The sequence below is a fragment of the Carassius auratus genome, chromosome 6 (genome assembly GCF_003368295.1).
Source record: "Carassius auratus strain Wakin chromosome 6, ASM336829v1, whole genome shotgun sequence".
Lineage (NCBI taxonomy): Eukaryota > Metazoa > Chordata > Actinopteri > Cypriniformes > Cyprinidae > Carassius > Carassius auratus.
This window is the reverse complement of record NC_039248.1, coordinates 16,152,997-16,180,535: the sequence shown is the minus strand read 5'-3', so window position 1 is coordinate 16,180,535 and position 27,539 is coordinate 16,152,997. Positions and strand designations below refer to the sequence as shown.

The 27,539-nt window shown below is 36.2% G+C and overlaps 1 protein-coding gene across 2 annotated transcripts in view; it reads right to left on the bottom strand.

Annotated features, from left to right (window-relative positions):
* Positions 1-1,941: 1,941 nt before the first annotated feature.
* The window catches only part of LOC113098461 (transforming growth factor beta receptor type 3-like), a 109,161-nt gene continuing 83,563 nt past the window's right edge, over positions 1,942-27,539 (bottom strand). For both annotated transcript variants that reach the window (XM_026263573.1, XM_026263565.1), the window contains 11 exons: positions 26,734-26,896; positions 25,452-25,599; positions 23,141-23,330; positions 22,370-22,662; positions 21,501-21,656; positions 20,521-20,667; positions 20,163-20,345; positions 17,008-17,304; positions 13,189-13,351; positions 9,243-9,350; positions 1,942-4,656 (listed from right to left, as the gene is read on the bottom strand). In XM_026263573.1, coding sequence (XP_026119358.1) covers positions 4,538-4,656; positions 9,243-9,350; positions 13,189-13,351; positions 17,008-17,304; positions 20,163-20,345; positions 20,521-20,667; positions 21,501-21,656; positions 22,370-22,662; positions 23,141-23,330; positions 25,452-25,599; positions 26,734-26,896 — 1,967 coding nt within the window. In that variant the 3' untranslated portion in view covers positions 1,942-4,537. The remainder of the gene's footprint in view (positions 4,657-9,242; positions 9,351-13,188; positions 13,352-17,007; positions 17,305-20,162; positions 20,346-20,520; positions 20,668-21,500; positions 21,657-22,369; positions 22,663-23,140; positions 23,331-25,451; positions 25,600-26,733; positions 26,897-27,539) is intronic.

Sequence of the window (27,539 nt, the reverse complement as noted above, 5' to 3'; positions counted from 1 at the left end):
AATTCTAGGCCTCAATAATATATTATCTACAGTAAGTAGAAAATATTAACCCAGATTAACAAATGCTCTAAAGTATTATTCATGATCAGTCCCTGATACCTAAAGAATTAACTATGTTAACACAATTAATGTTACTGTAAAATATATATTTTTTTAAGAAGACCAATACAGAGTTTCTGTACATTGGCAAACACAAATGTGTGGGTGCCAATCTGAATAAAATCATATGTTATATGTATGCATATGTAAACATACATTCATAGACTTATGCATTACTTAAGAATACACACATGCACTATTACAGTATGGGTGGATGTGTGTATTTGAGTGGTGGTTTTTGTTGGCATGCAATCATGACAGAGCAGTTTCATTATATGTGGTATAATTTTATGGCTATGGATTTCAGCGCTGGAGACTCTCCAGTGTTTCCAGCCATAAATACTGAGCCCTCCCACCCTCTTTAGCTAAATATACAGCAACCCCAGTGCTGTCATCAAAATAGAGTTGGCGACTCAGCAAAGTTAAATGCTTTTTATTGATACTGGCAGCCATATTTAATAGTGTATATTTAATCCCTCATGTGGCTAATTGGCCAGCTGTTGGGGTGGGACTATACTGAGACCCGACCCCACAAATGTGGAGATTTCACCCTGTGGAAAAGGTTTGCCAATGAAACAGAATCTCAGGTGCAGGTGTCATATTATATTCATGTCTTTATTAGACAGCAATCTCAGAAAATACTTGTGCCTACTTAAAGGTCATCAAAACTTACCGTTTGCCTGAAAAATCAGTTAATGTAATTTCATGTAGGCTATGTAAAATGTTATGTTCCTACTATTTGTATGTCTGACATAAAAATGTTATAAGCAGTTTGGAGTGTAGAGTTTAGACAAGGGCCAATAACATAGTTAGGTGTTCAATATAAAGCATGTAGTATTTTAGGCCCTTGCTTCAGGGACTAAAACATCCCGGACGAGCCCCCAGTTTTATGTCTTTATATAGTGTATTATTTATATTCCACTTTATATATTCCACTTGACTATTTTAAGTGGTTAAACGGTGAGTATCAACAATGGGCCTCATCCTCAGCCTCAACCCTTCTCTTCACATCACCTAAACCCAATATAAACTCTACGACCTACATTGAGTCATTGTTGATTACGTCTCAAAGCCTGTTCCATGTTAAGTGAATCAAGTCTATTTTTTTCTGCAACCTATTGTGATGTGGTCATCATGATCTCAAACTGGAAAAAAATAAAGTCGATAACCAATTTGACGAATGACATTACAAGTAATATTATTCTGGAAAACTATTTTATGGAAACGTCCCATAAATGACACAGTCAGTCGATCATGCAGGCTGACAGTCTGGGCTCTTCCTGAGAAGGTGATGTCATATGTTCATTGCCCCATGCTGGACAGTGTTGGCCAGTTTGAAAATGATGTCACCACTTCACGATTCTCTTAGACCTGTAAAATATTGTTGTTACAATATATATTATTATTACTTTATACATTTATTTTTTTATTAACTCTGATGCTGTCCAGTCAAATTTTGGCAAAGGCCATGTCTAGGTTAAAGTCAGTAAATATTGTATATGTCGGTGTAAATATATATGCTATATGCACATTATGCTCATGTGGTTTGGGTGCCAGATCTCCACATGGTGTACATCAAGCAATGAACTCATTGTCGAACAGCATGGTGACTAAACAGTCCGAGCAGAGGATAACAGTGCTTTATAGAGCACTGGAAACAGAAGAAAAAAAACTGGTAAAAAAATAAATAAATGAATATATATATATATATATATATATATATATATATATATTTTTTTTTATAGAACTATTTTAAGTAATGTCCTGGTTGACACTCTCCATTAGTGGACACAATGTGTGGCTTGGTTTATACTTTTAAATGAGCACAAGAACACACTCCCGAAAGATTACAAGAATTTATTTGGTATATACAGAGCATACATAAAGCATGCATATTTACAGCATATTGTATTTACAAACACTAGACTGTAGTTTCACATACCATCGGAGGAACTAAACAAAAAAAATGGTCACAAATAGTATATAGTTTCAGAGCAAGACGGTCTGGATAATCTGAGGTCTAATTCTGAAAGGTTCACATTTACAACTTTCAGATTTTCCCCTTTTGTCGGAAAGTCTGATGACTGACGCCGAGTGAACTGTCAAATCTGTGAAAGAAAACTTTTGATGCAATATATTTTACGTAACATCAAGCTCTACACAATATGTACAGTAAAATATTCTTGACGACAAGACAATGAAACCATTTACACACAAATGAGGTAGATAACAAACAGAAAGACAGCACAATCTATTTCACGCCACGGAGTCAAACACAGTGGTTTGAACTTCAATTTTAAAATAAAGAGTTTATCATGATACAGAGTGTTTACTGGAATGGAAAAAAACAAAAACCTTTTGATAAATAAAACCAATAAGGCCTTTGTTAACTCTACAGCCATTAAATGACCCTTGATAACACCTAGCAGAGATTCAAACTCTGTTAGACATGACAGCATTGTTTTAAACATTCCCAAAAGACACAAGACAAGGACTAGGCATATATACTCATCCATTTAAACAAACATGGATATATAGAGCTTACAGTGTGACCAAACACACACCCAACAGATCTTTAAATGGCGAAGAGCTTAAAAGAGAGATAAAAACATTTGCATCATCAAAATCTATTTTATATTCCAAATATTATAGTGTTCTCATATAAAAGATAGTTGTAAAAATATATATCTATAATAAGACATCTTATTTTGTATTATTAGGTCAGGAAAATATCCGTGAATGCAGATCACTTCAGCATTATGGACTATGTTTAGATTTAGAGAAAACACGTTGACATTATATAGAAATATGCCCACAAAAATTCACAGTATGCAGATAGAATTATAGGGTGGCTCTATATATATATCTCTAGAAAAATATAACTTTATACACAAATAAATGTTTCATCTCTTTCCTCTTACAGGAGACATTTATACAAGTTTACAATGGAATTAAGGCTTAAAATAAAGTACATTCTATAAGTACAGTCTGTAGCAAGCAACACACAAACAAAAAAGCAACATTAGATAGTAAAAACAAACGACTAGATGCAGCCATTTTTACATCAGTGGCTATATACTGTGCCTAGAGCTAAGCAAACACCACTTCCCTTCTTGTCTCATTTTATCTCATAATGTATAAACTCAAAGGTAAGGCACTTATAATGTTATGACATTCATGTAAAGTTTTGACGGTGGGATTACTCTGGCTTTGCATTCATACATTTCTTGCACTTTACAAGTGTATCTGTATGCATGTTCTACACAAAATCCCAAACTGAACTTACTTCAGAAATAATGTTTTTATTTATTTATTTTATTTTTTGAGAAATGTTGATTTTGTGTTCACTTTAGTGGTAGGTTAGTACCTAAACATACACACCACTGTGACTGCTGTAACATTAAAAGACAGGAAAGTAATTGTCCATTCTTTGGCATTAGATTATGTACATCTTTTGTGTCTATGCACATCAACTCCTTCTCAACAAACGCTCATTTAGATATATCAAAACATTACAGTCTGCTGTTTGTTAATCATTACTTTTTATACTAATGTTGAATAACAATGCCCAGCATATAAAATCTATAAGTCCATTTTTAGTCATACAATGCTTATTATTATTCTTATCATCTGCAATTATCTATACATCAGAATTTGGGTGGAAAAAACTATTATACCACTATACTACTACTTCTTATCATCTTGCGACTATCTTTTAAAAGGCTGATTCTGGGAAAGCGCTTGTGCATGTATATCTGTAAATTAATTCATATTTGCCTTTATGATTTAATCTATAATTTTAAAATTATATTTTAAATGGTTTATAATCTTCTGATAAATATCTGGCTTTAGTTACAGCTTTTCATGGAGTTATTTCCACTTTAAATCTATGCATTTCATACAATATTCACAGAATATACATTATTTTACAATATACATTGAAAATTCCTCTGACAAAGGCTTTTACACCATTCACTCATAGCGTCTGGATCCTGAAGACCAGTCAGAATTACATAGAATTAAATGATTGGCATTTGGGTATTCAAGAAATTAGATAATGAATAGTTTATAGTGATACTGGCCTATTTATTAGAGATGTCTCAAATATGCATGCTTGATTAGGCAAAGCATTGATCTTTGTTTTGGTGAAGACTGAGCCTCTGCGTAACCTCGCAGAGTAATAACGGTCCGTCAAGACTGACTTCATGCAATAATGACTGGTGTAAACAGCCTTTGTTATTTTCACACTGATCTTAACCATATAAGGCAAAACTCTTGGATCTTGATTATTTAGTTATTTCCCTCACCTCTTTTTTCAGCTGTTTGGATATTCAGCCTAAACAGCTCCAAATAATGAAAATAATAAGGCCTCGGGTTATGCTACGAAACACAGACTCTTCCATACAGTGCCGATGGAAGCATCATCAGCCCAGCTGCTCTATGCATTACTGCTGCTTGAACACGGTGTGCTCTGTGTGCTGCCGATGCTGTGAGCCGCGCTGCTGTTCTCAGACACCGGCTGGGACTTTGGCACCTGCTGCTTTGTTGCTGTGCCACCTGAAGAGGGAGATGGATAAAGAAGATGTTTAAAAGAGGCTTACAGAGACACGTAGAAAAAGACAGTGTTCAGATTCATGAAGAAAACAATGACTCGCAGTAAATGGGACTTTCTTTGATTCAGATATCTCAGAAAGACAGAAACTGTTAAGCCCTGAAAGCATAGTAACCCTTTCAGACGTAGACAGCATTTATGATTGTTTTGTGCGTGTGCTTGTTCAGTTTTTTTGCATTAAGTGGTTTTGTTGGTGCACTTGGGAGTATATTCATTTTGTGCACTTCAGAATAGCTTCAGTAGCAGCAGACTGGAAAGTTTGTGACAGATGACAATGTTTGATATGAACAGTATCACCAAATGACCATCTTTACTGTTAAAAAATAAAGGTTCTTTCTGGTGTTTCTGCTGTGTTTCAGAAATGAACTCCGTTTACACTACACAACCTAAAATGCATGTCACATGACCATTCATGCAGGTACAGCCACAGATATGAATAGGTAGATTCCCTATTATTTAGATTGCGGATGTGTCTATGTGCTTGGAGCGATCGGATGGGGAATCTACCTATATATCTATGGCTACAACAATGTGCATGATGTTATTGTTTACACGGTCATCAAGGATACGCAGAGCGAATGTGGGAACCCAAACCATCATTTTCAAAAGTCTACGTTTTGGTCCGTTAACACTAAAACACAACCCCAGAGTTTTCAAACTAAAACTGGGTCTGCAGCATTTTCAAAAGTCTCTATTTTCGAGGGTCGAAAATGCCAGAGTAGTGTAAACAATAGGCGTAACCGTATCAAAAGTTATGCGTTTTAAAACGAAAACGCTCTAGTGTAAACGGAGCCTGAGAATTTTCTTTTTTAAGAGCTGCTCACTGAAGGATGCTTTGGGGAACCCAAAACTCTCATATTTTAAATATTTTATTTATAATATTTATATTTTAAATAATTTAACACTGATATTATTGTTTTTAGTTATATTTTTAGTATTTATTTAAATGTATTGCACCACCTGACATTACAAGGAACAACAAACATTCATCCCAATGCCTTAACACACACACACACACACAAAACTGCCTTTATGGATACAACAGCTAGTCACTGGGGCGGTATCCTCAAAGAAGATACATTTATACCTTCTTTACCACTAAAGGGCACATATTAGTACCTCAGAGTAGTCACACAACCCTTAAGGTAGTAATATGTACTCTTATGGTGCTATTATAAACCCTCTTGGGGTAAAGAAGGTACAAAGGTGTCCTTTGATGGTACTGCCACAGTGACAAGCTATTTTTGCACATTTTTTCTGAGAGTGTATGCAGTTTTATTATTATAATCTATATAGTAGTTTAATACTAACAAACTTACATTAACTTTCATTTACACTTATAAAAGTATAAATACAGCACTGGCTCATTTCCACATGGTCACATATCTTTCTTTTCACATATCAAACAAAACACCGTCAACAGTTCTCCCGTCATCTTTAGTTTAAATTACCACTGGACTTGAATTGCTTTCCCTAAAGGAAACGTGCTTTGCTGTATTTGAATTTGGCCAAAAAAGGCATCTAGGGAGGGTTGTATACTCCGTTTTGGAACAAGACTTAACGTCTGTCTCATTCCTCTCTCTTTGTCTTCACTGATTATTGTTCTAGATGGATATAAACATTCCTCTATCAGAGGCCTCAACTCTGAAGCAGAGCGGCAAGGAAGAATGCATGCAATTCATCTTGTAGAGAGCTTGCGCCTGACAGAGGGTTGAACAGTTTTAATCAAATTCCAGGTTTGCTTCACATACTTGTCATTCGACTAAAACACCGATATTAATAAGCACTCCGCTCTCCTACACTACATTCATCTTAAATCTCTGTAAAAACGTCTGTAGATGAATTCCACCAGCCCACTATTGTAAATTGGAAGTGTGTTTATATGCATGTGTGTTTCTCTTCTCAGCTCAACTGGACGTGCGTCTGCTTCCCTGTTTAAGGCCCCTCTGCTGCTAATATGTGCCAGAGATGTGCTGCCAAGAGCTCCAGCTAAAAACAGCCTATTTCCTCATCCAGCGCTGTGTACTAAACTCAGAGGCTTATCTGCCTCAGTCCACCTCTCTTTTATGACCAATCATCTCGCAAACATACACAGTGACAGCGCGCAGACTGACAACATATGTTGGTTGTATAATTATATGAAACACTATCCCAAACAGAGATGCATTTTGGCGTATGTGTGAGAAAGAGTTTGATGGCAGCTTGTTGACCTCTTCCACTCGACCGTGTCATTTCATTGTGTAACTCCTACTCTGTGTGCACAGGGGCAACGTCCTTAACCTATCAGTGTGATCTACGACAGGGATGGTGACAGGATTACAAGGAGCTGTTTTCTAACAGACTCCTGCAACATTCCACACACTGCTTGCCCTAAAATAGAAGCACATCTAATGTATGTTTTACTCTTTACTCTTAATCTTATATTCATTCCACAATAGACTTTTAGTGTAAAAGAGTGAAGGACATGCATTAAGTGTGAATTTAATGTTTTACTATACTATACCAGTGTTGTTTCTTTTAAGTGTAATTAATATTAAATTAATAGACAAATTTAAACTTTTAAATAAAATAAAATCAGTTCTAAAAAAAAAAGTACTAAAGCTAAAACTGAAACATCAATAACTATTAACAATGACAAAACCACATAACAAAATAAAAAAGACAATTGAAAATATGAAAATAAAAGCTATTTCAAAATATTAATAAATAGCATAATACAATATAGATCTTACTAGAAAAGCACTGTACTATGCTACACTAGGGGTTTGCAAACTGAAGTCTGGTTGAACCCCAGAAGCAGCAAGAAGGAACCAAGGTTTCTTCTATAAAAAATAAAAAATAAATGTGAAATGAATTTTTAAATACATTCAGAATTACTTCAATGGTTAGAAGAAATATGCTATTAATTAACAAAATTTGAGTAAATTATTTCCATATAATATTTGAATCACATTTTGGCTTAAGTACAATGAAAATACAAAAGCCCATATTTCATTTTTTCATATTCATCATATCTCAATTAGGGGTTCTTGGCAAAAAAAAAGTCTGTAACCCCTGTACTGCACTACATCGCATAACATGGACTATTATTTTTCTTTGAGAAAGCCAAAGTAAAAAGGAAAAACAGATGATAATTCTGCGGGTCTAACTGTCAGAGAGGAGGAGGATTTTGCCTTTCATTTTTTGCCATTTTCTTGCACCTCCGTGCTTTCAAATTTTTCATCTTTTAGCATTTTTTTTCATCTGACACGAGTCAATAATTTAGGCTTTTCCAAACACGAAAAGCACTTGGGGTTAACGTCAGTATCAAAAATGATTCCATATAGGGCTATTTTAGTATGATTGAATACTTTACAATACCATAGTTTAATAGGCTTTTGGCTTGTATTAAGTAATCAATGCCATGATGAAAAACACATGGCTGGAATCATTAAAGCTTACGCCACAACTACAGTTTTATTTTTATTTTTTTCATTTCCACATTTTAAAACTGTTTCTGATAATAAAAATCAAGGTTTTTACCTTAAATGAACTTAAAGGTTAGTCAAATTCAGAAGTGTCACCCTGATCTGAGATGCCAGTATAAACAGGCACACAATAATAAACTCATTCTCTGGGGCTACTTGATATGAGCTCTTCAGTCACTTTTAACAACAGTGAGCAGAAACACAGCTGGATAATGTCATCCCAACTGACTACCACAGGCAATATTAATATAAATTACACTGATTTATGTTTAAAAAAAAAAAAAAAAAAACCTGGAATAAAAATGAAAGCTAATAAAAGCTAAACATGACTCCTTTTATGTCAAGACACGGATATATCCAAGATATACATGTTCTAAAAACCCCAAAAAGATGAAATCCAGAATGGCTTTGATCCTCAGTCAACATACTGATACTCATCGGCCTACACAACTACAGATTCTGGAACAGTGACTCCTTTCAATCATGTGCCATGAAACGGTAGCAAGTCAACGGCTCTGAGGACAGAAAGCAGTGACCGGACTAGCTGGAATGCAAAAGGATGGAAATGGGAGCTAAGAAAGTGCATGCGCTTCCTCTGGACGGTCAACAGAGGTCGAAGGCCTGGCGACGACAGGGCAATGCAGGGAGGAGGGGTGGGTGATCTTGGCATTCAGTGGGAGGATTGTATATGTATTTTCCTGTGAGGCCTGGAGACACCCTAACAGCAGAGAGGGGGAATTCCAGTCCCCTTCGGGCTATTGTACCCAAAATACTGCCGACCATCCAGCAGTCCCCCCCAATGCCTGAAAGAACGGAAAAGACAGATGCGCTTCTGCTGACGAACGGGATATATTTACAAGCTTGGAGTCAATATGTTATTGTTAACATATCGCTGCTGCTAAGAGAACTGGCAAGCCCTTCCGATTATCAAAAAGGAGCATGTTTCCTTTCTTATTTTGACAATATGATAAATGACCATGCATAACTCTTAGTACTTATTAGTGGGATGCAGGGAATGGGAATGAAGGTCAAGGCTGTGAAGTGAATTTGCAGTATTTTCTCACCTGTATGTGAGTAGATGAACCATAGAGCTCCAGTCAGAAGGGCTCCAATCACAAAGGCAGCAAAAGCGATGCCCACCACAGTTGGGGTGTCCAGGAAATATATAATGCCTGAAAGAAAAACGTTAATAAACGTATTAAATAATGTCTGTTAAGCATGTAGTGGTTAACATTTCTCACTCTGCGGTCGAGGTTTCAGTACAGGTTTCTTTTTACAGCTTGGTGAACATATGGTTATTTTATTTTTTACAAAACATTTGACTTCTAGTGTCTGTTTTTTATCTCAGGATAGCGTGCATGATATGGTTCATGATGTTTAAATGCTGTGTGGTGTAAGTGTTTGGTGGCCATGTGCTGTATAAAGTAATAGCATATGCTTTGTATGGGCTTCGCATTGGCATCCGTGAGCAAGCCAAGCATCTCCTTGGACTCGCGCCACAAACTGAATGACTTTCAGAGCTCTAATTAGCTCTAATGATCACTGATCATCACACAGCACAATAGACCCTGTGTGGCCGCCAGCTTCATAGCCTGTCTGGTCCAGTGCCAAAATCCCAAGCACAATGGAGGCTATTCTCAGAAAGAGTACCTTCAAATTTTTATCTCCTTTGACAGATTGATGACAGACTATCGCTGGAGCGCTATGTAACAGCTCCCACCTCATGCTTTACCCTTTACCCTGAATCCCCATCAGAACCGTCCCTTATATCTCATCTGTGGAGGGCAACTTAAAAACATAAAGCCTGCCATTAACATAACTGTCTATATATGTGACCCTGGACCACAAAACCAGTCCTAAGTGTAAATGTTTCGAAAATTTAGGTTTATATAACATCTGAAAGCTGAATAAATAAGCGTTCCGTTGATGTATGGTTTGTTAGGGTCGGACAATATTTGGCTGAGATACAACTATTTGAAAATCTGGAATCTGAGGTTGCAAAAAAAATCAAAATATTGAGAAAATCGCCCTTAAAGTTGTCCAGATGAATTCTTAGCAATGCATATTACTAATCAAAAATTAAGTTTCTTCATGGGAACATGGTCTTTACTTAATATCCTAATGATTTTTGGCATAATATAATTTTTTATAAAATGTATACATACAACGATTTTTTGGCTACTGCTAAACATATACTCCAGCGACTTGGTCCAGGGTCACATATGTGTTTTTGAGGCCTGGGTAAAGAGGGGGAATTAAAATGTTTTAGGAAGATCGTTTTTTATTGTTCTAAAATTTTACCTTCCCTAAATTTTATAAAGCATGAAAAATGCCTTTAATACACTGAAAAGTGGATTCCACTGATTTTCCTAATACTGTCTTTTGTGTTTCAAATTCATACCGGTTAGGAATGCAAATGATAACAGAATTTTACATTTTGGGTGAACTATCCCTTTAAGCAGGGCATAAAATCAATAATAAAAGTAGAATCCCAGCATGTACAGTATTTATGGCTTACAAGAGGAAGCAAAACAGAACAGAGAACAAAAGCTTGTATGTTTAGATGATTGCTGGGAGAAGCTATGTCAGCTCAAAGTTCAGAGCCAGGGATGTGGTTTACTCTGCCATTGCCATAAGTTTGGCTGAGCTTCTCCACCCACAATCCCTGTGAAGTATCTCAGAGGGAAGTAAATGAACTAGCCCTAATGAGCTGGACAACATTTCTATGTAGTCACCACCGCCCAAGATCTCATCCCCAGTGTCAGAATGAATTTGTGCTGTTCTTTACTTCGCCCTCTTTAGGGCTAGCTGGGTTTTAGAAAGGAAGTAAACTTGAGCGCAAGAACAATAAGCTTCTGTGTATTTTTTGGACAAAGATGGGACAAACTTCAACAAGATGATGTGTTTGATTGATTCAGCAGTATACAGCACAGAAGATCTTGAAGTAAAAATCATTTTATTCATAGAAAAATACTGTTTTAGCAAAAACATAAATCTATGAAGTCAGTTGTTAGGTAGTGGTACAGTATATAATTTCATAGAAGCCACAAGTTACCATGGAAGTTGGAATCCAATAACACAGACAGTCCAAAAAATAATTCCTGAATATGTCATTCACAACGCTTCACAGAATGAGGAGTTATTGCCTTATAATAAAGGTGCACAAAGATATAAACCAATTTTTGTCCCAAATCAAGTTTTTCAGTGCCGTTTTATCTCAGACCTGACTGGTTTGGTTTAACACTTCAATTTTGTTGATAAACATTCTTTTTTCATAAGTTTTGGAAAACTCTACACAACTTGATGTTTTTTTCCCCTAAGTTGCTTTTTGTAGGAGTCAGTGCTAGTCCCAAAAGTCAGAACCAGTCTGCAGATTTTGAGCTGTCAGATTTGACAGATTTCACTGACAACTGTGTAGTGTGTGATGGCCAAAGCCTGACTGACTCAACTTGTCCAGCTGGAGGATATCAAATATGTTGATATGTTGATTTTGGATTTGTCATGTGTCTCCTAGAAAAGTCGGTCATGTCCACAATCACTTTAAAACTGACCTAAACTTGATTAGCAGCACATCAAATTAAAATTAAGACATTTACAACCATCCAATTTAACCATCTAACCCTAAGGGTAGGAAATTATAGTTTTCTGCTCATAAATCTTTTCGGATGGCAACGTTTTGTTCTGCTGTGTTTTTCACAATGCATGGCACTCCCACAAACTGCCCTCTTTGATTTGTAGATTAAGCCAAATACTTTGGGATCCAGTCCAGAGCGGCGCTTTGAGTCTTTTTGAGAGTTTGCTTTCCTGCCATGTCTGTACAAGAGTCGTCTTTGTGTTCAAAATGAGACCCAAAGCCTGTTTTCATTACTTTTATGCCATATCTGTGTTTAACTAATCCATACCGGAGAAAATAAGCCTGACGTTGGTAACATACACAAGCCTGTTTATGAAGAATGAGCCCACATTGGATTCATACTGAATTCACATACAATCTGGATTCGCTCCCCATTTCGCAGGTATGTGTCATCTACTTTCTACTGAACTGATTTTTGATTTTTTCCACTCGGATACAACTAAACCTACATACGTCTTGACTTGAGCCAATAAAATCCCAGCTTGCATCCTACAGGAGTGGCAATAATTTCCCTAACCAGGTGTGACTAATAGACACATGCTCCATTTGCTACAAGCAGCACAGCAACATTGTGTTATTAAACTGGAATGATTTTCATTAAGGCTGCAAGTCAGTAAAGTTGAATCACTATAACCACAATAGGTACAATAATGCTAAGAGGATGCAGGGAAGAGAACAAATCAGTCATGGTCAAATTGAGTTTCTTTGTGAAACATTTAGGCACCACCCTGCGGACATCTAGTACGCTACACAATCTATCTATGACAAATTCACTCTGCCTTAAAGGATACTGCAGGTATGCAGTGCATAAGAGCTCTTTTCTTCATCACGGTAATGTTTTTTTTCTTCTTATCCTCCTCTATTCCTCATGTATAGGAACATCTTATCCTCCCCTATTCCTCTCTCTCTGTATGGGAAATTGAGGCCTTAAAGAATGTTTAAGTGAAAACAAATGCTATCCAGAATTGGAAAGCTGGTCTTTTCCCTCTCCTCTGATGTATCTATGAGTCCCTTGTCCCACATCTCTAATGAACCACATTCTGTATACTCTCAAACCAAACCACATTGAATGTACAATACACACACACACACATGCAAATACACACATACTCAACACTGCCACGTATTAAAAGACTCCAGATGGGAGTAATGCGCCACAAAGCAAGACAAGGCCTGTGATCTGTGTGACTGACAATTATACAACTTCAGACACACATTCTCCCATGATCCTTCATATATACTATGTTCTTCTACAACACTGAAATGACTGGAGTGTTCATCTCATGTGAATGCTTTTGAAACATATATTCTGATTTTAATATTGATTTTTGTGGATTTTTTTATTAGAATACATATATTTTTTATGCAGTATTTACCTGGAAGTGGTGGACCAGGTGGTTCCACAGGTACATTAACAGTGACAGGCGCGTTGTCAGAGACGACCACAATTGGCTTGGTGATGGTCTTCATCGTGCGCATCATCATGAGGAGGATGTTTTCCACACTAAGGGAAGTGCAGGCTTCATCTGGTAGCATACACTACAAAGAGAGAAGCAGAAACGTTAGAACAAGATCCAGGTGTAATCTTTGGCATATGGGCTCCACAATTCTCAGAGAACATCATGAACCCCACTCAAGAGATAAAAGAGCTCACTATAATAAACAGGCTGCATGTCCTTTATTATGAGCAGAGGCCAGATTTAGGAATCTGCTGCAGTTTGGCAAAAAAAAAAAAAAAAAAAAAAAAAAAAAACACAGTTACATGTGTGTTTGTGTGTGTCTATATATATATATATATATATATATATATATATATATATATATATATATATATATATATATATATATATATATATATATATATATATATATATATATATATACACACACATACACACACACTTTCTGTAGGTCTGGTCGAGAACTGCCAACATTTTTAGAAGCTTTACCAAAGATATTTTATTTTTAACAACATATTTTGAAGTGTATTTTTATACAATAAAATGTATTAGAAAAAGGTACAAAAGATGTCATTGGAGGGAAACCCTTTTAAGCGGTACACCTTTGTATCTTCTATATTTCTTAAGGGTTGGACCTTTTTTTCTATCATACCATACTGATTTATTAACTGTACACAACAATGCAATACTGGCCTACGAATCAACTGGCCTGAAACACTCTCACAGTGACCCCATCAGACAATCCTTATTTTTAAGCCCTGTGATGTAGAAAATTGTAACTTTGTTCTTCATAAGCATGGATTGGTGTATATAATAAGCCATTAAAGCCATTCTCTGTGTTGCAGCCATTATGCCAGAGCCAAACCAAGCACACGCTCTTTGCAGAGAAAGCACATATAATTTCATACACAGTTTATATGGTTTGATGTGCCACGTCTCTTATCCTCGTCCAGATTATGACTGAACAGTAAACATCTACTAAACATCTAACTAAACAATGAGTCCCTTTCACGATCACGTTAGGTGAGACATAAACAACCTTAATGTGCAATATGATGATTAGAGCGTCTGAAAATGCAGGAAATTAAAATGATTATGGCCCAAAGTAAGGGAGGAAGGAAATTTTGAAAAAAGGACAGTGAAAGTTGGAGATTTGTTTTCCCTCTGTGGATGGTAACTGAAGTAAACTAAGATTTACGCATCCTGCACTCACAGAGAGTGGACTGATGCTAGCAGCTGGCGTAAAGTGACGCGTGCCAAGGCAATGAATGGAAAAGCAACTCTTAGGATGGACAGCAAAGTCAAACAGACTGTTTAAATGAATTAAAGATTGTGTTCATGTTGTTAATATAACAAAGCAACTACTCTGAAAATATGTCCTAGGGTCAATAAGTTATCTGCGTTCCTGTGCTCTGACTTCATAAGATCTGATAACCCCAAGCAGCCTAAAATTAAACAAACATACACAGTGCAGCTAATTTGGATTCGGTTGATGATTCTGATAATGCAGTTGATTGATTTTCAATCAGATTGTGTGAAAGCCAATACCCCTGCAGTTTATGTTAATCAGTTAAAACTGATTTGTATTGGAACAGTTTTATAAATTGGAACTGTGTTATCACAGGGTCATCTATAAAGATATGTATAAATAATACAAAGATATTATGAAAAAAAAGAGAAATGCATATATGATGATAGCAAAGATAAAGGAGGTAACAAAAAGTCTATGTAACAAAACCTGGTGAACTGCCTTACTGCCTAAATTAGGAAGCTTCTTATTAAGACAGCATCATAGCTGAAATGGAAGTTCAAGATTGACCCATATGGAAAGCTTTACATGGCAGGGATCTGCAAATTAAGGCTGTGCAAAAAAATCAATGCGATTTTCATGCGCATCTCATCAGTAAAGATGCTCCTGTAATTAGAAGTATTTCTCCAGCACGTGCATTCAGATCAGGGTTGCCAGGTTTTCACAACAAATCCTGCCCAGTTGATTCTTAAAACTAGTCTAAAACTAGCCCAATCGCATTTCTGGGAGGTTCCCCGATTAAAACTTGCTTTTTTGGAAGGGTTGCCCTGGTAAAATTCGCATTGTAGGGGCTAAATGTCACGTTATTGATATAGGGGTTGCTTCAAACCGCGGACATGAAAAACAATCGCAGACTTGGCAACACTGGTTCAGGTGGAGCGGCAGTTACTACACAGCCGCAGTCTACCGACAACTAACACAAAATCGTTTTCAAAATTGACAAAGAATCGCCTGCGATTTTAACATCGATTTTGTGTAGACTGTCAGTGAATTACGGCTCGGTGTAGTAAATGCCAACCAGAGTTGCCAAGTCTGTGGTGGTTGTTTTTCATGTCCGCGGGTCAAAGCGACCCCAATACAAATAACGTGATATTTAGCCCCTAAAATGCAAATTTTACCAAGGCAAACCTGCTTAAAAAACTTATATTTTAACCCCGGGAAGCTATTTTTATCGGGGAACCTTCTGGAAGCGCGATTGGGCTAGTTTTGGAATAGTTTTGAGAAGCAACTGGGCAGGATTTGTTGTGAAAACCTGGCAACCCTGATCTGAACGCACGTGCTGGAGATATACTTCTAATTACAGGAGCGTCTTTATTGATGAGATGTGCATGAAAAAGTGCATCGATTTTTTGCACAGCCCTACTGCAAATGTAATAAATTGTGCCATTATTTGTGCTAGCTTTCTGTTATCTTTCCAAAGTATTTCTGTAATGCAATATTAGCCGATCAAAACCCATATTTCTAAAAGCAAAAAAATCATGCAATACATGATACCTGTCCTGCTGTGAGTTTCATCATAAAATGAGCAGAAATGGACTGGCGATAAAGGACACAATTGTTTTCAGTGATCAAAGGGATCACCTAAAAATAAATTAAAATTTGCTTTTAATTTACTCATCCTCAGGCCACCAAAAATATAGGTGTTTTTTCTTCAATAGAACATTTAGAAGATTTTTAGTTGAAACTGTGATCCTTGATCATAAAATGCAAGTCAGCGGCAACTGCAACTTTGAGAGTCAAAAAAGTATGTCAAGTTACAAAAACGTAATACCCTAATGATATATCGGGGTGTTATGAAGCAAAATGATCAGTTTGTGCAAGAAACTGAACAATGAGGTCACTTTATTTTAAGGTCCAATTCTTGCTATTAACAAACCGCTAACTATGACTTTTGCCTCAATAAACTCCTAATTTGCTGCTTATTAATATGTAGTGAGGTAGTTGTTAAGTGTAAGTATTGGGTAGGATAAGGGATATAGAATATGGTCATGCACAATATGTGCTTTATAAGTACTAATAAACAACCAATATATTAATAATATTAGGCATTCTAATAATTAACTGGTTAACAGGGAGAATTGGTCCCTATACTAAAAGTGTTACCAACATTGTTTACTACATTATTACCTCTAATCCATTCAATTAAAAAAAAAAAACAATACACCTACAGTTTAAATTAATCAGTTAAAATTGATTTTTATTGGAACATAGTTTTAGGAAGTGGAACTTTGGTAAGATATATATAAATAACACACAGATACTAAAGAAATGAGGAAGAAATGCATGTATTATGACAGCAAAGTACCTTGTAAATCTGTGCTGGTCAAGCTGCAAACTATTTTAGACTATTTGAAATAATCGGTTCAAAAGAATAATTTGTTTCATAACTCTAGACCACATGCTTTATGTTAGATGATGGTTTCTACCTTTGGCAGGTTCACCTCCTTGTCATTTCTTCTGGTGCAGAGGGACATCTCACAGTGCAGGAAGTTCAATGATACATCAAACTTTGATCTGAAGGTGAAACTGAAGCGTTTTCTGTCCATCTGAGCATGAGGGATGGGGAACTCGGCTCGCTGAGGGTAATAGCGCACAGAGTCGTCCTTAGGACATATGTTCTCTATGACAACATAGTCCGACGGTGTAAGAGGACTGGAGTCTGGAGATATGAAGCAGGACTGGATCATGAACTCAAGGTTAGGATCAGTTTTTGTGGCTGAAATCTGCGGAGAAAGGTCACATGTCTCTGTTAATAAAGAAAAAGTCATTTTTCTGTGAGACAAAATATGTTCATGCTGCAAAAAAATAAAAGAGAGAGACAGCAAGACAAAGAGAAAAAGAAATACTGCTTTCTTTATCTTGATTAATACAACTTTTTTGACAATTTGTCATAAATACCATCCGAAGTGAATCATATAGTAAGAGATGGATCAGCAGAGTGATGGTTAGTTGCTGTATATTATGTCTAGTCCTCTGGCTGACACGCTCAGTCCACCTTTTTTGATCGCTCTGAGTGAGTTTTTTCCACCAACTCTCTCAGGCATCGATTCAAATCAGCAAATCATTTTTCAGAGGTTGTCGATTTGTTTTAACACGGCAGACTGTCTAAAGAAACACTGTCAGAGCGATTACGGTTCCAAGAATCACAAATTCTGACGTGAGATTTCTGTGCCTCGATTAATCTTCAAGGATCATTCAGTGGTAAAAGTTTGGCCATCTGACAGGTGACAGATAAAAGCTGCCACAAAAAAACATTGCATTCCATTTCCTCAACAGAGCTGTGCCAAGGAGGTGTCATACTCTGGAGAATGGCCGAATCATTTCAGGTAGGCAGACAATGATCCTCAAACATTATTGTGTAAGATCCATACATAACATTCATTTTCAGTGACAACAGACTGTCACACACACAAAAAACACCATTTGCTACATTTCTGAAGTAGATTTGTGTGTTTGTGTGCATTTAAGTAATTTTCTACTCAAAATCGTGCAACACAACACAAACGCTGATGCATGAGTTATATGCATAAATGCTTTTTCAGTTACACATTTGTCTTTTTGTGGTTTGAGAGCTTGACTTAAGTTCATGTTGAATATAGGAAAATGTATATGCCACCCTTTCTTTTTTTAAACAGTCTGTAAATTTTGCCTCTTTGTTGCCATCTTTGTAATCCCATATTCTAGCCTAGCTCAAATCACATCAATCCATGCAAATTATTATTATTTCTACTTTGTTCTCAAATTGTTCATGTTAAAAACATCAGCACTGCATGACTGTGTATTGTGTGTATTAGCATGTAGATTTCAGTTTCTGTATATTCTAATCTCTAATTGCCATACCTATTGAATTTCATATAAAGAAATTATTTAAACCCCAAAAGCAAATTATTCTTCCTTAGAACTGGTTCTTTTTAAAATATAAATCTTGTGTTATCCCACAGTCTATCTGTAATCAGATGCACATTTAAAATGGGAATAAAATCTAATTTCAGTCACTAACGTATTTCATAAACATATAATCCTCTATGGATTACAATATCCCATCAAAATGATTGGAATATCACATACAACTTTTGCAAATAAAGCACTGTTTTCATTTAGTGAGATGAAGAAATCATCCCTTTCTAATAAACTGGTGCCAAATGTCACTAAGAAAAAGGTAATCTGCTGCACTAGGAGGCTGCAGTATCATATGACTTGAGCCTCAGAGTGCGCAGACAAAATGCAAAAAACGCAGTCTTGTTCTCTTGCTTTCGAAGGCCGCATACGTTTTTTATGCACATTTTTAGAATTTATGTGCATTCTTTGGTGTTTCCATTCAGCTTTTTTTTTTAATGCAATATTCCAAAATGTGCATAAAAATAGGAAGATAGAAACTTAGCTATTAATAAAAAAAAAAAAATGGTTTTAGGTATAAACTAACTAAAAACAATGTTTAACAAATTAGTAATTAAAAACCTTATTGCAAATTGTTTAAAAGCTTTGTGATTTACTGTCTGATTGATTTGGTATAAATCAACACATCAAAAGCAACGATCAGCACTGATCTGTTATTTTCATTTGGCATGAGCTGGAACACCAGTGGACATATATAATGAAAGACTATAACCCTGAAAGAGAGAGGGTTATAAACACAAAGTGGAGACCTGAGCATTCCACTCTGAGATCAAATATTGTCTGTCTTCCCCTCTTGAAACCCCACTGATTAATGACAAAATGACCTGAGCCCGGACCAGACAAAATGTACACACACAGCAGACTCCTGACTTCTTTCACAGTGATAGACACAGAGAGGTCTTTACACATGCTCACAAATTCAAGACAATGTCTGATCAGACACACAGACACCAGGCGCTTATGGTATTAACAACATGAAACCATACACAATGAGAACCACACATTATGGTTGAAGGGTAAAAGCAGATCTTGTATTTCAAGAGCTTTTGGCAGTGACTATATTTGTGTATATGGCTTCTCATTCAATTATTAAATTGGATTCCTAATGTGGTTACAGAACTGGAAATGGTTTTATTGAACCCCAAAGGAATCTTTTCCATCATAACGCATATACAGAATATATGTATGACACAATGTAATGCCCCACGGTTTCCAAATACAGTATACACTTCTGTTCAAATGTTTGGGTTTAGAAAGAAATGAATACTTTTATATAACAAGGATGCATTAAACTAATCAAAAGTGACAGCAAATGTTAGTTTCTGCTGTTCTGTTAATTTCTGCTTAATTCATTAAAGAATTCTTAATAAGTTTCCACAAAAATATTACGCAGAACAACTGTTTTCAGCTTTATATAATAATAAGAGCACCAAATCAGCAGGTTTATTAAGTAATATCACAATATTATGGTTGTTTTAAATGCATCAAATATGTGGCTTTGATGAGCATAAGAGACTTTTTTTCAAAAACCAACGGCCAAATTGTGGTTTTCCTCTCTAAAACTCATCCGTGTTTAGAAAGTATGTGATTGTGATGAGTCAACAAACAAGGAATGTGATCTTAAATTATCAAAATCAAGCATTCATCCACATTGTGGTATATGAATATATATATATATGCTTACCTCCACATAGATGGGCCGGTTCTCAGTGACTGTGAGGAAGGACTGAGTGCTTGGGTAAAGAAATGGATTGTTATACAGTTCCATGTTGAAGGTCACATTGTCTACAGAATCTACAGTGAAATCATCAGATCCGAAATCACTGTCAACTGGGGTGTCCTGGTTTTTACGGTATGTGCAGTTAAACTAAGGACAGAGAAAAAGAGTTGGAAAATAGTAATTTGCATGGAAAATATGACTAAATTTAGTCAATTTGACTTATTTTTTCATCACATAAATGCAGTAGGAGAAAAACAAATATTTGGGTGAACTAATCTTGTAGTACCATTTATGAATACTAGATGACATGTAAACATCATACCAAGATATTCGCACGATGTCCGTTTTCAGGTGAAATTCTTTCTGTCACATCCGGATCTCCTGGTTTTATAACATCTCCTGTCTCCATATCTTCATATTCAGAGGGCAAGCCGCTTCCATCCTTCTGTTCTGATTGGCTAATAACAATCTGTCAATCACAGACACACAGTTCATGATTTCTCAATAAGAAGTCAACATAAACCCAACAATTTCCTCTATAAAACTCTCCTTCGAAATGACATTGTTTCACTCTGTTGCTTAGCACAGATACAGTCAATGATAATCGAAATGCATCCTTGCCAAAGGTCTCCCGAAACAGATGAGAAAGCTGGATTTAATACATGGGAATGCACAATCTCAGCAATGCGACTCCCAAGGCAGATGAACCAAAAAAAAAAAAAAAAAAAAAAAAACAACATCACAGTTCTCATCGGAAAAAAAAATATGGCAATCCATTCACATTATATTATGAGAATCACCTCCCTATGTGACCTCAGAAGAGTTTGTGGTTTCAGAGGTGAAAGATTCCTGTGAACAATGTCTAATGGAGTGACACTGATTCACACAAGATTTGCCCGTTTGTCATAGGATTGTCATTGCAACAACAACCTCTTTTGATGCTTTCTGGATCTTTCTCTGTGAGCCAGTACTGTGCTCCGACCATACGGGTCGCATCGTTTTAATTGCCCTTGAGGTTTAGAGTTCACAGTAAAGGATACATATTTGGGAGGTCGCCCAGTTTTTTTTAATGGGTTCAAGGCTAAATGTGTTTGTTAGGAATTATCACAGAAGATCAGTGGAAGTGAATCATCCCTTTTGGGTGAAAATACACTTGCAGGACCAATAAACAGAGAAAACATATACAGCATGTTGGAGGGGACATTGACCCTGAATACCTGCATGCATCAGACGAAGCAATGCAAACAAGAACTAGATTTTACAGTCAGATACTATTGATTGTATATTTGCTTTAGTACTCACTGAATTGATATAAAAGACCACTGGGCTGGGGTGAGAGGGAAATTTGGTGGTTTGGCAGCCAGACAGGGGCGTCTCCAGTATATAGTGAGTGTTGTTGGAGGTTGCTTTGCATTGGGAGTCCTGAAGAGTGATGTTGGGTTTTCCAAACCCATTGGCCTGTGAGGACATTAGAAAAACATGGGATCAAAGGGAAAATCGCAACCTTTGACAACATATCAAACAATATATTTTATCAATCCTCAAGGTATGTCTTTGTAAATTTGAAACCCGTTGCGTGTTTCAGTTTCTGACAGTGACAAACAAGACTTAAGCTGGCTTAACTGCCAAAACAGCATTTTGATTGTAGAATGAGGGTTTTCTCTTCCTCTGAAGTGGTCTATTACACCACTCTTTGGTTTCTGACATCATTGCATGTGGCCCACACATTCTGGGAATATTCACACTGCATCAGCTTCAGAGAAAAACAAGGTGTATCTCACGCACCATTTCTGCACTTTTTTACTTTGAAACTATCTAAAGTAGTTTAATAACACTTAAGCTACAATTTTTAAACAAGTACAGTAGTACTCTACTAATAAAAGAACAAAAGAACTGAAATGCATCAAAAGTGTTTAAACACACCCCTTCAAAATTTTAGGCTCAGAGGTTTGTTTTTGTTTTCTAGATTAAAAATATATATATATTAATACTTTAATTTAGCATGAATGCATTAAGCTGATCTGATCTTGGGATTGTTACCAAAAAAAATAAAAAAAATAGTTTTGAGCTAATGAAAAATGCAAGTAGTAGTCCCACTACTGTTAGTTAGTTACTCCGCAATACTCATTCTCACATCTCAATATTTGTGAGTAGGTCATGCTTCCTGTTACCTGTAGAGTTTCCTTGTCAATGCTGACCACCATTTTGTTCTTCTCACACTGCACACTGAATCCTACATTCGAAGCCCCCTGCTGCTCCTCGGGACCCCCGGCCTCATGACTGTGCTCCTCCAGACCCCGTGTCAGAGGTGGGAATGACAGGCCCTGGTCCATGGATGGCAGGAAGGGAAAAGGGAACCTGTTCTGTGCAAGGGAGTCCCGGGCGTTGGGCTTAGAAAGTGGGCTGGTATTGAGGAGAATGGACAGCTCTGGTGGGATCATTCCCTCATCCATGATCCCTAGATCTGGAAGTGACAGTAGTTGAGATTGAAACACCAATCTGATTGACAGCTTCTTCTTGTTAACACAAATGCAAGGAAATCACACACAAAGCCAACACAGTAATAACCAACTCACATTAGCTTGTGATATGTATAGTTATTTTTAGCAATGATGATTTTTTTTTCTTCAGTGACTTGAGTATTTTTATCTTGTTTTCTAGTACAAAATACCACCATATAAAAACCAACATATTAACAATTGTTTAAAAAAAAAAAGAGTCCTATCATCTATAAGAATTTTTTTTTTTTATTAAGCAGTTGTTTTAACACTAGAATTTTAATGTAATGTAAATCAAATCTACAAAAGTTCACTTCTGAATCTATCTTGTTTTGAGGATGTTTAGTGTGTTTATTGCATTCAGTTCATTAGGTTTATTTATAATTAAGACTTATTTACTAATTTAGCGTAATGTACTTTCATATCTTCAGTTACTGCTCTTGCCTTGTTCTCTGATGCGCAGTTTGAAGTGGTTGGCAACAGGGGTGTTGGTGTAGGAAGTGACGGGATTGAACCCATTTTCCTCTGCCCACTGGATGAGAGCCTGAGATCCTGCGGGCAGCTTCTGTTTCACTGTCTTTGACACTTCCATCAGCCTTTCTGTCTGTTCACTCAGGCTGACGGTATCTGACGTCTGAGAAGGACAGAGGGGAAGAACTAAATAACACACATTCACTTCACATGCAGAAACAAAGAAATACAGTTAGAAGTGTTTGTTCTTTGAGTCCAGTTCAACTCCAAATGATTTTCTGAGACACATATCACTACTCTTAAAGAATAAGCCAAAGTTTTTCTTGTTTTCATTAACATATCCTGATCTAATACCTTTTCATACGGTTCAAATGAACATTCGCTAAGCCCCAAATGGAAGCAAAGAAATGTTGGCCAGAAAAGGAATTGCAACATAATGAATGTTTTAAATCTAAAAACAATGCATACATTTTGAGTGTAAATTTACCATCAAAACTAATTCCTAACTCATTTTTATGTTAAATTTGGCTTGATTTTTCTTAAGGTTAAAGGCTTAGAAAATGGATAACAATATTCAAGTTGTCAATAATTCTATTTCCAATATTCCAAAAAAATTAAGAACGCAATGTACTTGGATGCATATATCTGAGCTTATAATTATTGTTTTTTTTCACATGACAATGGTCTTTATAGCAAACAATTCTGACCATCCTCCATTACATATATATCTGTAGTTTCGCCAAAGTGAATCCTGCTGCTGTTGATCTATAACCAATTTACCAGGTTCAATTTGATTGTGGTTTGAGATGCATCATATTACATAGGGATGATATGTTAGCTTCTCTTTGTTCTGTGTTGGGTGTGAAGGACAGATAGTCCTCATTCCCAGCCGTGTTTCCCACATCTGCCTCACCAGGCTAGACAATGAGCTTGAGCCAATCTGCCAACAGTAGCAGGGCTTTGATTTTATGAGGCTGTGGATCGTTTCACAAGCATAACTCACATTCTCCCATGCACTAAAACACTGTAACTGATTCACTTGGACACAGATACTGTATGTTCAATCAAACAAATTCACGGAGACAGATGCTTTTCACACCATCTTAGACATTCACATAAAAATTCTCTAATGAACTTCGTGACTCTTTGACTGCCAGTGCCAGACTACCCTAGCATAATGTAGGAAAAACTGTACCCCGAACGTTTAATTCCGAAATTCTTGGTTAACTAATGAATCTTGGAGCATGTCTCTTAATTTCTTAAACATCAACTGCTGCCATTTAAAAATATAAACATTCTTATATAAAAACTGCTGTTGTCTACTCTACTGTTTTAGTTTCTGTCTTTGTATATTGTGAAAGAATCACACTGTACTTGTATATAAAGTACTTTTCTTTACATTGCTCTTTTCCAGTTCAGAAACACATCCATAAGTTATCATATAAACACCTTAAATCTCTTAAAATTAATGTGACTCTTCATAATGACCCTGCAGATTTTTTCTGGTAAGCAGCACATAAAAACGCACAAAGATTTAGCATTAAATTGCATGGTGTGCGCAATGGCTTTCCAAGAGCAGTGCAGTGACAGTTTCAGTGGTGCGAGTCTTGTGCTGCGCTATCTGAAACCGGCAGCCAGACGTTCCCATAATTCATATTCTGAAGTGCCATGCCAACACTACAATAAAAACACTCCAAAGGCTCTGGCTGAAGAAAAACTCGCTACACTCCTCCTTCTGTTATTACTCCATTTCATGACAGGCCTCCAGATCTAACAGTGGTTGGATCAACTTGCTATCTTTTGCTCCTTCTTTTGACACGGAGGAAAAAAAACAATTATATACAGTTTACTTACCAACTATTTTTAAAAAAAGTACAGATTTTTTGACAGTAAAGACATAATGTTACAACCTTGAGAAAAAAACTAATTTGTGGTTTTCAGACTTCATTAAGCAACATATTCAAATGTGATAATAACAAGAAAGCCTTGTTGAAAATAAAAATGTTCTATCAAAACATAACCAAAACCTGTATACAACAGTAGTATTTATCTGATCCTGATTTATCTGATTACAGCTGGACTTTTATAACGACATTTAATTTTATAAAAACAATCCTGCTAAAAATTATTTGCATAAAATTCAATCTTTAATCAGTACATTTGTCTTAAACTTACTTAAACATTATAAATTAGTATGTAAAGAAACAATATAGTCTTGAGGGACTTGGTTTCTTTGCATTTACATTATATATTTTGCATGTAATCAATAATTGCGAAATCATACCACAATGTCCAGTTTGCCCGTGACGCTGTGGGCTTTGATTACCCAATTCACTGACTTCTCACATTTCAGAAGCAACACAACGTCACGATGGAGTGGGGCGTCACCATCCAGCGGCCTTAAATCCACAATCACATCCACCTGGAATGCACTACTCGGAGAGAAAGAGAGAGAGAGAGAAAGAAGGAATGGAAGGAGGGCCATAAGAATTTTGGAAAAATTCATCTTCAGTTGTAACATGTTTTCTGCGTCTCGCCAATTGATTAAAAATCTGGAGCGCTTCCTAGATAGCAGAGCTGGACACATGTGAAACAGACCACATAACGCAGTGCTGCGATCCATCATGATGCTTGCATATCTTTAGATCTGTTTTTCATTTTTGAGTCACTATTAGGCAATAATGAGTGATATTGGCAGGGGCGGAGAGAGTTCTACCCGGCAGAGTTTTCCAACATCAACAACACCCTAGTTCCTGCCTATTTCCAAATAAACTGTACAGGAAACACAATGACAACCTCAAATGACAAATATAAAGTGACATGCACGCACATTTACACAAGAAAGCTTTTTTATGTGAAATGGACGTCTGGAAAGGCCTTCAACTGTCTTTCAACAGCAGATTAAATCATATATGCTTCCATTCAAAATTTAGGGGTTGGTAAGATTTTTGTTCATGTTTTTGAAAGATGTCTTTTATGCTAACAAGGGCTGCATTTTACCTGATCAAAAATGCAATAAAAACAGTAATATTGTGAAATATGATTACAATTTAAAATAACTGGTTTCTAAAATGTTATTGATTTCTGTGATGGCAAAACTGATTTATTTTTTCAGGAATGCTTTGATGAATAGAAATTAAATTTTTTGGACCAATGCAAAAGTATTTACTTTTCCATCCCTCAATTTAATGCATCTTTGCTGAATAAAAGTATTCATTTCTCTCAGACAATAATAATGACCCCAAATTTTTTAATGGTAGCGTACATTAATTGTATTTAATGTGAACAAAATGCATATTATTTGCTCTTCATTTTGCTCTGCAAGCAATTAAAGCTAAGAAAAAAATGCGATTTTACTTGCGTTCCAGATTGTTGTTGTCATTACAACTTCTAAGCTTCCAAAATGAGTCCAAACTTTTAAGAAAATAACCTAAACATATTAACTGTACTCTGCAGGATCTGTATTACAGAACGTCTTCGTTTTTTCCTGACATAAGAAAAAAGATTGGATATTTTTGTAACACAGGAGAACAAAAAGGAATGCGGTTCAATGGTCTTCTCCTCACCTGCTGGAGTTTGGTGCCTGGAGCTCAATGATGTGGACCTCCTGGTCATGATCAGGACCTGAGAGAACACACCCCGTGGATGGCTGGGGCTGGATGTAGCTTGCCAGGTAGTTTAGAGACAGGAACTTGTTATCGATCTTACAGGTCTCGGAGAAGACGGGGTCTGAAACAAATTTGAGATCCGTTTAGGCTAAGGCCTAGACATTTTGAGGACACAGACATGTTTGACACATTCACCACTTTAACCAACAGTTAGTTACAGTCCTATAATCTTATATTTAGTATAATTGCACTGGAACATTTCACTGTTTGTATCACTTGGCTTGTCTATATTTGCTCTGTGCCAGACCACAGCACAAGAGCAGGAATGGAGACAGAGTTTGTTGGTTTTTTCATAGTGGTCAAAATATTCTCAATGACCACTGCTGATACTCATACCTTAAAAGCAAGTTGGCCAAATGCCAAAATATATACAATAGTGTTCAAAGGTTTGGGGAGCGGTAGGAATTTTTTAAATGAGAAGAATAAAGGGTGGAATATTATAACAATTTAAACTGTTTTCAAAAAAATTGTGAAATGTAAATAGTTTTATATTTCATAATTATAAAATATTTATCATATATTTAATTAGAAAATATTTTCCCCCTTTTTTTTCTTTTTTTTATGAAAAATGAATAAAAGGTTTAATTTCTTTTAAACAACCAACCAAATAAATTAAAATCTTACTGATTAAAAACTTCTGATCCAAAAACTAATATTAATATAAATAATATAATTTACATAGGCTTGCTAAAATAAATAAAAAA